This window comes from Elgaria multicarinata, chromosome 2, assembly GCF_023053635.1.
Source record: "Elgaria multicarinata webbii isolate HBS135686 ecotype San Diego chromosome 2, rElgMul1.1.pri, whole genome shotgun sequence".
Lineage (NCBI taxonomy): Eukaryota > Metazoa > Chordata > Lepidosauria > Squamata > Anguidae > Elgaria > Elgaria multicarinata.
The window spans coordinates 118425320-118439232 of NC_086172.1; the positions used below are offsets into that span (position 1 = coordinate 118425320).

The following is a 13913-nucleotide window of genomic DNA, read 5'->3' on the forward strand; positions in this document are numbered from 1 at the left end:
TCTTGTGTTGAAGTCTATGTTAGAGCCATAGAAAACACTGTCGGAAAACGTAGGGGGAATTCTTGGTGTGTCAGCTGCCAAGCCAGCTTAGTTTTGATAGACGTGAGCTCACATCTATATGCTGGAGGAAATCTATAGGACAGACATGGGGAATGTATGGTCTTCTAGAAGCTGTCAGACTGCAACTCTCCTCACAATTGGCTATCCTAGCTAGGTCTGATGGGAGTGGCAACCCAACAACATATGAAGCACCACACGTTTCCCATGCCTGTTGTGGGCAGAATGTATAGCTTGAGTGGAGAAGATCTGGAAAATAAAGCTGAAATAAGAGAAATGGAAACTGGATGCTTCCTCCTTTTGGAAGTGGAAGCATTGAGCAGAGCAATGCTGTGGACATCAATATTTGATGGAGACTAAGGCCTTAGTTAGGCGGGGTGAAATCCCCGGGATCGTCCCTGTGCGGTCACATGGCGCACAGGGGACCCCGGGATCAAGGAAGAATGATCCCTCCCTTGGCCTGGGATCTTGCCCTACATTTAAGCCCACTTTTTCCACAGTCTCAGGCTGACTGTGGAACATCTGTGTGGGTGTCACGGTTCCACGCGAGGAGCCAGGACCTGCGCATGGGGCGCAGAGCTCCTCAGGAGCACTGCACCCATCGGGGGTGGAGTGGGGTGAGCAGGGAAAATATATATTTTTAAGAAAAACCCTTACCTTTTGCGCACGAGCACTCATGCGCATTTTGTTTCTTAAAAAAAAAACTAAAATGGCGGGCGCAACGTCCTCTCCTTCCGAGGCCACCACGCGCCGCGTGTAAACAGAGGGGAATCTTGTGATAAAAACATCGCGATATCTTCACCCCTCCGTCGCGCAATAACAGGTAGGTCTAGCTGAGGGCTTAATTGCTGTGGAACTAGGCATGGCTGGCTGGCCGGCCGGCCACCAGAAACCAGTCTCCTAGGAACAGAGGCTATGCTAGGGGAAAGAACGCCAGACTGAGAACAACAGCTTTCTAGACCACTAAATCAGAGAACTGACAGTATACCCAGCTCCTGCTGAGGCATGGGCAAGCAACCTAGAGAGATGCTACTTCTGCCCATGTTTGCACACCTGTAGCATCTGGCTCAGCTAATGCCACTCCCCAGTGTAGCAACAGCACAGGGAATTCTGGGACATTAACTCTCAGGCTTGCACTTTATGGTGAAGGTGTGGCCTAGTTGCCAAAAATTGTAAGAATTACTGGGTGTGGCTTGAACCAGGATAGGTAGGCAGGCAGGCAGACAGATTGGCATGATTGGTGAAGGACATATTAGACTGTAGCAGTCTTCCTGTACACAAAATATACTCCCAAGGCTGTGCACACTGCTTCTTCGACTCCTCAGGAAAGCAAAACCATGGACAATGGATATGGTAAAGCAAGCTGCTACTTCTGCCTCTCTTTCAGGCTGCTTTCAGGTGGAAAATAAAATCCCATAGCAATACTTCCCTTGAGCATATACAGTATGTCTCCTAGACAAAAATGCAGGCTTCCCACATGGTGGGGAAATAACTATCCTTAAGACAGTTGTGTCCGAGCAGCAGAAATGCTCTCCACATAAGCAGCACTACAAAAATGGCCAAGTTTTTGTTGCTGTTGTTTTTGTTTCTCTGTATGTGTGTGTGTGTGTATGGCCAGATCTACACCAAGTAGGATATAGCACTATGAAAGTGGTATATGGAGGCAGGATCAACACTACTGCTTTATAGTGATATTGAAGTGCACTGACAACCATTGGGGGCCATGACACATGCCATATACCACTTTCATAGTGTTATATCCTGCTTGATGTAGATGTTTCATCAGCCCCAACAATTGGTTCCATAGGTGAATGCCCCTTGTTGTTAGAAATACTTTTTAGGCTATAGTGGAAAGAGCTGTTTACAGAATGTGAACTTCCTTGGAATTGATGTTTATGTATGAAATGACTTATTAACTTTGATTAAAGCTGTCAAGGTATCTTGGAGGTTTAAACTCCACAAAGCAAGTACTTTACTTGGAACTAAAGCCCTAATAGAGTAGGGGTAAACAACTTGGTCCTCACCAGATGTTTTGGATTACAACTTCCATCCCCAGCCATCATGGCCAGTGGTTGGGGATTATGGGAGTTGTAGTCCAAAACACATGGCTGGACAGTTAAGGAATGCTTCTTGGAAAAGAGCTGTTTACAGGAGATACCGGAAGCAGGACAGTATTGGCACCTCCTGTAAACAGCTCCAGAGGCAGGCAATTCTAGAAAAAAAGGGCCACCACACTAAAGACTCTTCTCCTGGTGGACTCCAGTTGTGCCATAGGTCCATGAGTGGTGGAAACATGTATGTGAATAATGTGTTGGAGTAGGGTGATGGTGATTGCGATTAATGGCAAACAAGGATCACAATCAATTTATTTACTTATAAAATATTCATTGTGCTTTTTCTGAAAGCTCAAAGCAATTTACAACAGTAAAAATAACATCAAAACCATGGTGCATTAAAATAGGAGTGCTTATGCATAGGAAGATATGTGCACAAGGGACCTCATTTGTCCACAAAGAAATAGGCTTGTGGTGATTTCTGGTAACAATAGGCAGTGTTCTGTGGCTGTATGGCATAATGTTGTAATTTTTCATTAGCTGTGGCTATGCTTCCACAGAAATAAATCACATGCTGAACAGACCCCACCCCCGACAAGACACTACAAATATCCTGAAACTGGTTGTCTTATGTGGTACTGTTCCCTTCCTGTTGATGGTATGACACTTGCGATGTATTTCTCTCTCTCTCTATATATATATCTGTTGCTATTGTCACATACTGGAGGCAGGATGAAGAAAAGGGAAAGCACAAGCTAGGATTCTGCGAGGTTTTTTGCCTACCATTTAAGCTTCATGTTCATAGCCATTTTGTTTTTAATGGTAGTTATAACACTGGTGTTATAACAGCCATGTAAGACCTATTGTGGTTCATGGGAGTAATTCCATTGTTCATATGGATCAGATTACCAGATACACAATACCATTGACCCTTGTACAGTGTAATTTACTTTAATAGTCACACTTTAAAGGAGGTGGTACGTAAACAAAGACTGTGGGCTCATCTACACCAAGCAAGATATTCCACTATGAAAGTGGTATATAAAAGGCAGGAGCCACATCTACACCAAGCAGGATATAACACTATGAAAGTGGTATGAAAGCAGTATATGGTATGTGTTATCGGCCCTAACAGTTGTCAGTGCACTTCAGTACTGCTATAAAGCAGTAGTGTGGCTCCTGCCTTTTAGATAACACTTTCATAGTGGAATATCCTGCTTGGTGCAGATGAGCCCAGAATTATCATTAGTATACCAAGAGTACATGTTCATACTAAGTATTATGTGATTAAAGGCACAATCCTATGCATGTTTAGCCAGAAAAGATTGGATGACGAATGCTGGGAGTTGTAGGCCTCCTTCTGACTAAACACACATAGGATTGCATCCTTCATTTGCATTCTGAGGCCTTAGCTAGACCTAAAGTTTATCTCGGGATCATCCCGGGGTCATCCCTGTTCATGTAAATGACACACACAGGATCCCGGGAGCAGGCAGGGTCGAACCCGGGACGATCCCGGGATAAACCTTAGGTCTAGCTAAGGCCTTAGTAATCTGGAGCTTCCAAGTATGTCCACAGAGAGCTCATTGGAATAATCCAACCTGAAAGTTCCCAGAATACAGGTATCTGAGGCTACTAAGGCCTCTTGGAAATTCCAGGGGAAATGATGGATCTATGGAAAAAACCGCAACTTTACACATGATCCTTCTGAGAAGTGAACAATTCCTTCCAGTCAACTGGCCTTTTCCAACCTGGTGCCCTCCAGTTTGCTCGCAACGGGATGATGTGAGTTGTAGTCCCACACACCTGGGGACTGTCAGCTTAGCATGAACATTCTTGACTTCATACACCACAGTGGCTCATACACCACATGAGCCAGTGTGGTGTAGCGGCTAAGGTGTTGGACTGGGACTTGGGAGATCCGGGTTCATGGGTTCGGCCATGGAAACCTGGGTGACTTTGGGCCAGGCACACACTCTCAGCCCAACCTACCTCACAGGATTGTTGTGAGGATAACATGGAGAAGAGGAGGATTATGTATGCCGCCTTGGGTTCCTTGGAGGAAAAAAGGAGGGATATAAATGCTAATAATAATAACAATAACAACAACAACAACAACAATAATAATAATAAATAGGTAATGTATAGGGGCCATACAAAGATCAAGGCAGGGATGCTGCGAATTGACGGAGGCAGCCATACATCCAAAATGAGGTCCCGTCATGTTGCATAGGGCGGACAGACACCTATCCTATCCTACCGCGCTCCCGGGATACAGAGGTGAGAAACCACCACCTCCACCACTTGTTCTGGCCGGGCAACAGGAAGAGACCGTGACGACCCAGCGCCTTCCATCTGCGCGCGACCAGCGAGCCAACCGAGGGCCTGGCAACACACACACCGCTCGTTGGGGACTGGGCGCGCAGGAAATGACGTTCGTGCCTGCCGGAACCCGGAAGCGTCAGCCGCGGCGGGTGCAAACGGAGGGGTGTGGGAGGCGAGCGCCCATCGCGGTCTCCTCCGCCGAAGCGTCGGGCGGAAGGCCCGCAAGTGAAGAGGAGCGCCCATGAAGAGCTGAGGCCTTGGCCGGAGCGTAGCCGCTGAGGTGCCTGCGGGGAGAAGCGGAGAGCGTTGCCAAGGCAGCTCCCGCCAAGGTCCTCCCTCTCGGGCGACCGGGTGAGTGGCAGCAGGCAGGGCGGAAGGCTCCCTCGAGATGCGCCGGTCCGGCAGAACACGCCAAGGTGACCAGTAAGGGTGGCTTCGGGATAGCGGAGGAGCGAGCCACGCGTGCCCGTCCCCCGCGGCTCCTTATTTGAGCCCCCGAAGCGCAGTGGTGGGAGTGGGGTGGGGGTGTTCCTCTCATCGAGGGGCTGCCTTGTGCTCCTTTGCCTCCTCTCCCTTTGCTTGTGGTGACAGGTCTCGCCACGCTGGGAAGTGCGTCTTTTGCCTCTCAGTAATGGCTTTTTCCTGGACAAACATCTCTTATCAGATCATAGGAAGAGAGCAGGAATAATGGATAGAGCCAGGCCGCTAGTGTCTGCCTCCTTTCTTTTTTGTCACTGAAAGAAATTCATTGACTCTAAACGTTGAGTGTGTTGGAATGGGAGACACCTTGATCCCTAGCTGGCTGTACACCTACCTTTCTCCAGCCTGGTGCTTTCCAGATGTTTTGGACTACAATCCCTATTATACCTGGCTATTGTCACAATCACTAGGACTGATGGAAATTGTAGTCCAGGGATGGGCAACTTTGGGAGGTACTGGAGCCATTGGGAGATACGGAGCACTGGAGTGGTCAAAATTAGGTTAGAAGCAAGCTAATTTTGAGCCTTTTGGTGCTCTGTAGCCACTACATTGGGGGTAAGGGGTGGGGCAATTTGGAGGTGTCCATCCCTGTTGTATTCCAAAATAACTGGAGGGCACCCGGTTGGTGAAGGCTGCCGTACACTGTAGGAGGCTGCATGTTCAGACAAGAAATACTTCACTGTCTCAACAATGTCAGCCTTGATGTTGATGGTAGTTACACATTTGATTCTTATTCTGAATCAGGGGTCTCCCTTTATTCTCAGGGGATTCAGTCTTTCTCTTTATCTGAATTCTTGACACATACACACTCCTGGCCACAAACTGATGATTGGTGTGACCCAAGCTGACAATGCTGGCACCAATTCTATGCTGTAATTCTGGATTTAGGACTGAAACCGGTGTGCACATCTAAACATTCTGGATGCAGCTGTCCAGTGCTGGAAATTGCAGGTGCAGTTACTAATCTCCATGTGAATGCATACAGGGAGGAGAGCTTCCATCACCTCTACTGATCTGTATGTAATATTTAATCATCTGCTAGTTAAGCATGAACAGTTTTTTAATGTATCTAAAGTAGTTTATCTCACAGTGTTCAGTATTAATATGGTTAAAGCACTTGCAAGAATTGCATATCTGTTTTTGCTGTTGCTTGACATGGCTGCAGAACATGGCTGTTTTCATTCTGTATTCTAGGTTTGTATCAGTGCAGTTTTTGTCACGTTTGTGGAGCTGTTGGGCAATGGCTGAGTATTTTGGAATGGGTGGAGAATCTAGAATTTGTAATTTGCTTGAAATTGGACATCAATTTACATTTTACTAAATGTCCCTAAGTTATTTACTTTTGATTTTATGTGAAATCAATTGATGCTAAATGGGATGCATCTCTAATCTTAAGTAAGTGATGTTAGGATGCAAATGTAGTTAATTAATCTATTTTTAAAGCAGAAAACTTCATAGTCTTTCTTGTTTTTAACATTCTTTGTTTTGTAGCAATGGGTTCACAGGTGAATAATAATCCATATAAAGATGAATAAGTAGTTCCATGGAATGTAAAGTGTGTACTGGAGTCTGAGGAGGAAAATATTTTCCTCAGCAGCTTAAGCATTTATCACAGATGTCCAGTCTCAGTGATCCACTAAGATATTCCACTGAGTGTATGTGAGAGAGGCTTCTGGCTTTTGGCCTGGTAGGAGAACTGATAGAACACTTGGTAGCATGCTATGGCATGCCTGCAAGATATTTTGAGGACAAAATTGCTTGTAGCTGTCATGACTTAACTTTCCATAGTTCAGCCAGTTCAGTCTGTGGAGATGTTGAGGGCAACATCTGATCAGATATTGCTGGATAATTTTCAGTTTTCACTTCCCAAAGATGTGGGCAAGGTGATTGGTAAATTTCAAGCAACTATCTGTTTGCTTGCCCTTTGTGAGTTCTATCTAGTAGGGAGGGGATACCCAGCTGGGTCTGGGAGATTATAAATTCCTCCTTATGAGAGGGAGTGGTCCCAATCCCCTCAAAGGAGGCAGTAATGACACTATTACTGGAAAAAAAATCATTGGACCTTGGTGATCTAAATAATTATAGGCTGTTGGCTAACTTCTTCCTAGGCAAGGTGCTTGAGCAGGTAGTGGCTGATAGATCCATACACTTTTGGATGAATCTGATTTTCTATATCAGTTTCACTTGGGGGTTTGTCTTGATTTTGCCACTGAAACTGCCTTGGTTGCCCTGTGGATGACGTTTGTTGACAGAGAAACAGGGGCAGTGTATCCCTGCTGATTCTCCTGGATATCTCAGCAGCTTTCAATACCATTGACCATGGTATCCAGAAGAGGTTGTCTGAATTGGGTGTGGGAGGTATCCAGGAGATGGTGCTGGGGTTTTTCTGCTCAACCCCATGGCATTTATGGTTTGCTGTCCCTTAGAGTTCTGTCTTATCCCTCTTGCTATTTAACATCTATGTGAAACTGCTGAGTTGAGGTCATCTGTAGACTTGGGCCCTTTCTACACCTAAGAGTTATCCCAGGAAAATGGAGAGATCATCCCTGCCTGCTCCCAGGATCCCCTGTGTGGCATTTGGATGCACAGGAACAATCCAGGGACAATTCTTGGGGGAAAGGCAGGTGTAGAAACGGCCTTAGAGTGCACTACAGTGCCCTCAATATGCAGTTCTACTTTCATCAGATCTAGGTGAGGCAGTGGAAGTACAAAACTGCTTCCTGGACATGATAATTGACTGGATGAGGGCCAGTAGACTGAGACACTACCCAGACGAGACAGAGGTACTTTTAGATTATGGTTTGTCAGGATAAGTGGTGTTTGACCTACAGTATTCCAGAAGGGGTTGTACTCCCTATTAAGGACCAAGATTGTAGTTTGGGGTGTTTATAGATCCATCTTTGTCATCAAAGGCAGACATGTCTTCTGGAACACAGAACACTTTTTATCAGCTTAGGCTGGTAAGCAAGCTATGATAGAGATAGCCTGGCTTTGCTGATACAGGCCTTAATAACATTCTATTCAGATTACTGCAATTCATTGTATGTGTGTGGGTTGTCCTTGAAGATGGTCTTGAAACTTCAGTTAGTATTTATGGTGCATAGGGTACTGACTGGAACCGGGTGTTACAATAATATTATGACAGTACTGTATAATCTTCACTGACTCCCAGTTCATTTTTGGCCCCAATTTGAAGTGTTGGTGTTAACCTACAATGCCCTTCTCAGCTTGCGGTCACAGCATCTGAAGGAGCACCTCTTTCTGTATATTCTGAGCCCTAAGATCATCATCAGATCTGGAGCCTTGTCTAGTCATTTATATGATGGAATTGTTGATATTGTGTAATAAAAGATACAATACATATTTGCTAGTTGACCACTGACCTTAATAGGTAGATGCTGCTTTTGTTCGATGGCTTTATTGAAAACAAAAACATACCTTGAAGGCTGCTTCTGAGGGCTCATCTACACCAAGCAAGATATTCCACTATGAAAGCAGTATATAAAAGGCAGGAGCCACACTACTGCTTTATAGTGGTATTGAAGTGCACTGCAGGATTTATACTACTGCTTTATAGTGGTACTGAAATGCACTGACAACTGTTGGGGCTCATGTCACATCTACACCAAGCAGGATATAGCACTATGGAAGCAGTATGAAAGCAGTATATGGTATGTGTCAATGGGGCCCAAGAGTTGTCAGTGCATTTCAATACCACTATAAAGTAGTAGTGTGTCTCCTGCCTTTTATATACCGCTTTCATAGTGGAATATCCTGCTTGGTATAGATGAGCCCTGAGACTGCGTCAGGAAGCAGAAGAAAAGCAGAGAGGTGCTTCCTCCCTTTCCTTCTTGCCTTGCTTAAGCTGCTTTTCTCTGAGGGTGGGAAAGCAACTTGACTAGGATGACATTGAGTGGACAGCAACAGGGGAAAGGGTTAAGCAGCTCTTGCTCTTATAATTGTGGACTGTCAGGGGCTGCTTTTCAGTAAACAGCAAAAAAAATATTGGGGAAAGGAATACTTGCTTGCATTTGGCCCTTGTATCTGCTGTTTCCCATTATTAAGTATTTCAAAATAAAGATTAGTAAATGCAGTATAGGAACTCCATCGGAAATGGAAAGTCCCCAAAACTTCTGTTGTTCTTTCTCGGATTCTGATCTTCTGTTATTAGATCTCTTTGCTGAGACAATTTGGTCGAGGGCACATGTATACCCATTGTCATTCTTGCCCCTACAGTCTCTGCCCTCTTCCTGCTATTTGTTATGTGCATAGTAAATTGAAAAATCACTGGGACAACTCAAACCAATTGAGTTGGCTGCAGCACTGTATTTTATTGGGTATCATTGTTACCTTGGGAGTAACTAGATAATCTAAATTTGAAGCATTAACACTTTCTAATTTTAAAAGTGTTAAATCGCAAGACATTCAATGTGTAAATAAAACTGAACACACTGCAAACCATGATTGAAATCTCTTATGACCGAAATGGAAATAAAGCTACTGGGCAATTCCGTGTTATCTGTATTGTCATCTTTAGAATTCTAGTACTTGCTTGCACTTACAAAAGATGTCTGTTGTGCCAGCCATCCTTTTATTACTTTGTTTTGCAAAACCTTTCCTCTTATGGTCTGCTTGCTTACTTCTTCAGCTTTGCCATTTTAGCATTTGAGGGACACTTTGTATGTAACATTTTGTACTCTGGTCTGGTGCCAGTATTCAGGTTCAAAATGCTCATGTATCATATGAGATGTGAAGGCTTTGTATATGTATAAATAGCTCATTTTCCCTTGAAAATGCACATGAGAACCAACTGAGATGTGATCAGGCTCTGCTGTACTTTAAACAGAGAACGACTAATTACAAATGTCCTCTCAAAAACTAGTGTGTGTATTTTGGTGTGAATTGCTAAATGCAGACAGGAACTTGCATTCTGTACTGAACCCAGCATGTTGTTGGTACTAGACACCTAGTAGTAGTAGTAGATGACAATTTTTTTTAAAAAAAAATTGGGATGTATTCCTATTCTGGGGATTTGTTCCAATGCTTCCACATCAGTACACTCCAATGCTATATTTTGTTTGTTTTATTGGAAAATCAGCATTTCCATGATATTCTGGTGTCTTGGTAGTACAGTTACAATCCACTAGAGGTAGAAATAACATTTCTTCACATTTTGAAGCTGGAGGAACAGGAATTGAAATATATGGAACAAGGTTGATTTGATTTAAATCACATTTTAAATTACTAGTGAGGAAGATTATATTTACTAATTTTTAGTAGAAGTACATTATTGTTTAATATAACCTTAATATATATTCCGAGATGTAGGTCTCATTAGAAGGTAGGTATACAGTAAACAATTATTTTCATCTAAAATAGGGTGATATTTTGGTCATTTTAGTGCTAAAGCAAAATGAATTTGTGAAGTCATTCAGGAGATGAACCAGCTCCAACTGTTCAATTAAAGATGACATTTTTGTCATCATCTATTTATTTGTTACCTGCCTCTCCCTTTGGATCGAGGCGGGGTACAACACAATTAAAAACAACATAAATACATAAAACTAATTCAAACATGTGCCAGAATCACTACCACCAAACAGGCTTTGAAATTGTACTAATAAGATTGTTCACTTTTGGTGTTAGTTTCTGTTCCCCTTCCATATCCCTTGCATCTATATCCAGTCTCTTGCTCTTTGTTCAGATCTACTCCATCTCCCTAAACTATCTATTCATTGACCTTCTCTATCTTTGAACTTACAGAGAGACAAGGCTTTGAGAGAGAGAGAGAGAGAGAGAGAGAGAATACACTTCTGTACACCACCTGCAGTGCAAAATAGGACTGATCAGTTATCTCTTGTCTCGATAAACTGCAGTTAATATAGTCATAGAATATAATTAGAAAGTGTATAATTAGTATTCATTATGGTATCTTTGACCTAGGCTCTTTTCCTCATTGTTTAAAGAAAATTTTGAAATCTAATTTAAATTTTAAAAAATCAATTTAAGTGTGTGTGTGTGGGAATTCCAATTTAATTTAAAAATCATTTTAAAAAAAAAGCACCGATATCAACCCAGATGTGGAATACATCTTTTCTTAACAAACCTTTTCTTTTACTGCTTTAACAAGATAAAATGCATCATTTATAACTTAGCAGAGAAAATTGTACTATTTGGCATATTGATGCAGTTTACAGAGCAATCCTCAGGAGCAAGACACATTTAGTTTATTGCAACTGCCTCTTAGATAACCACACATAAGATTTCAGCCTCAAAATTGCCAATGCTTTAGTTATGTACAAGCAAAGAGCTGCAGACGGCTGCACTCTGTGCTACCTAAGCACATAAATCTTATGTTGTTAGCTCCCCTCCCCACAATTACTTTTTCCAGGCCTTCAAATCTCTAACTTTTTAGTACAAGGATGTTTTTTGTAATTGCAACCTGGTCAGAAATCCATGCAACAATCTAAATACTATTTCTTTTTAAATTTTGTTTTCTATATTTTCTGTTTTGCAGAAGCTCGTGGGAAAGGTGCCTTGTTTCATTATGTGTGCGTCAGTCAAATATAACACTCGGGGTCCAGCCCTCATCCCAAGAATGAAGACCAAACACCGCATCTACTACATTGCTCTCTTTTCCATTGTGTTGCTGGGCCTGATTGCCACAGGCATGTTCCAGTTCTGGCCACATTCCATAGAGTCTTCAAATGAATGGACAGTTGAAAAGCGCAGCATTCATGATGTACCTGTAGTTAAGATACCTGCAGACAGTGCCATCCCAGAACGTGGAGACCTCAGCTGCAGGATGCACACATGTTTTGATGTTTACCGCTGTGGCTTCAACCCCAAAAATAAGATCAAAGTCTATATTTACTCTCTAAAAAAGTATGTGGATGAATACGGCATGCCGGTCAGTCATACGATTTCCAAGGAATACAATGAACTGTTAACTGCTATCTCTGACAGTGACTTCTACACGGATGATGTCAACCGTGCCTGTCTCTTTGTGCCATCTATTGATGTGCTGAACCAGAACACGCTCCGTATCAAGGAAACGGCTCAGGCTTTGGCGCAGCTATCCCGGTACCAACAGTAACCTTGCTGTGTGAATGAGCTAGGATAGGGGGGTAGGGGTAGGGGTAGGGGACTAAGAGTGAAAAGCCAAGCAATCATGGGATGAATGATCATTGTTGCTTTTAATGTAGTAGAACAGTGGTTCACAGCCTTAATTATTGACCATTCTGTTCCCCCAGAGCTTGGTGATGATTGAGTAATTGTGAGGTAGGCCAGCTGCAAACCATCCGAGAGTGACGAGGCTTTCAGCCTAGTGCAGAAATCATGGGAATGATCACAATTATAGCTCATTTGTGACAGTTGGGTTACTTTATTTTTCTTGGAGCTGTTGTGTTTTAGATTGGTTTTGGGTGTGTGCTTACCACTGAAGCTCTGGTTCTTGGTTTGTCTCGTACTCAGATTTTTCCTTCATTTTTCTTTTTTGTAGTTGGGATCGAGGGACAAATCACCTCTTGTTCAACATGTTGCCTGGAGGACCACCTGACTACAACACAGCGTTGGATGTTCCAAGGGACAGGTAGGCAATTTGCAGCTGCTGCTTTGAGACTTTTTATAAGAGGCCTCTAAATCAGAGCTGTTAGGAAACCAAGGATGAATGTGTGTATGTCGATATTGGTACTTCTGAATTGCATTAATTAAGTTCAGAAATTAAACAATTTCATTGTACCAATTTCTAAAAAGATATTACTTTACAAAACTTTTATGTAGTTGGCCCTGATTTATAGGTGCCACAAAGGCATTTTCCTATTGAAGCTGAAAATGTAGACAAATGTTTAAATCTAATGCCTCTTAAACAGATTTCCAGTTTGTGTCTTCTTAACTTCGGTTGTTGTTTCTGGCCCCATTCACGTGATCACTGGGGGAGGGAGGGTAAGGGATCCACGGAGTAGTAGGAAAACCACAGCACATGTGCCTGTCACACAAGTATTACCCCTGCAGAATGCCATGGTTTACTTATCCCACCTGTACCATGGATAACTTTGCAGCCTCCTGTGCCTTCATATCCTAGTGTGTGCCATAGTGTGAATCAGGCTGCATCAGCTGCCCCAGAAGTAGCAGTCACTCTTGCTGGTGGACTCTATGGTTGCTGCGATTTTTAGACTTTTTTTCACTGGAATGAGGCCAAAAAACTACGGAGTTCCTATCAGATAACACAGGGACCACCATAGATGCTCGCTAACCCTGCTACAACTGGTGGGTAGCGGGCATGGATACTTGACCCATTGTGGGGCAGGGGGAACACCCACCACACGACATGCTAACCCACTGTGGATTGCACCTACTTAAAGATTGGATCTGTTTTGGTATAGGTAACTGAGTAAGAGGTAGAAAGGTAACTGATTTCTTTCGCGCATTTCCTCTTTAGTTATGTATTTATAAACATAAAATCCATAAATGAGTTTTTGTCAAATTGTGTTTATGTATGAGATGTTGCTGACCTGTAGAGGGCAGTCAACCATTATTGTTATACTACAATCTTAATGCTTAAAGAGAGAGAACGTAAGAACTGCCTTGCTAGATAAACCCAAAGGTCTTTCTAATCCATTTCTCTGTCTTCAGCAATTTTCCTGGGACGTTAATGAGTGGGATGTGATGGTTACCTATTCTCTGTTCTTAGTCTCCTACATCTGTTGTTCAGGCACTGCTCTGAAAATTTAAAAAGTGGGTTATAAAATAAATATATGGAGACATACTATCTTATAACATGGAGGTTTCATTCATCTAATCGTTATTTAAAGCTTGTGGACAACATATTTTGTGGCAGTGTATTCTGTGAATTATGTGTTGTGTGAAGAAGTGCTGCCTCTTTTGATCCTGAGCCTGTTGGCTGTCAGTTTCAGTGGATGACCTTGAGATCTGTTGGTTTTTTTATGTGCAAAAATAATTTCTCTGTTCGCCTTCACATCTTACATAATTTTGTAA

The 13913-nt window shown here is 42.9% G+C and overlaps 1 protein-coding gene across 2 annotated transcripts in view; it reads left to right on the forward strand.

The window, feature by feature from the left end:
- Positions 1-4587: 4587 nt before the first annotated feature.
- Positions 4588-13913, forward strand: part of EXT2 (exostosin glycosyltransferase 2) — a 126134-nt gene continuing 116808 nt past the window's right edge. Inside the window, exons 1-3 of one of the 2 annotated variants that reach the window (XM_063117444.1) lie at positions 4588-4852; positions 11434-11999; positions 12418-12507. In XM_063117444.1, coding sequence (XP_062973514.1) covers positions 11464-11999; positions 12418-12507 — 626 coding nt within the window. In that variant the 5' untranslated portion in view covers positions 4588-4852; positions 11434-11463. The remainder of the gene's footprint in view (positions 4853-11433; positions 12000-12417; positions 12508-13913) is intronic. The other variant, XM_063117443.1, reaches the window with a different exon arrangement.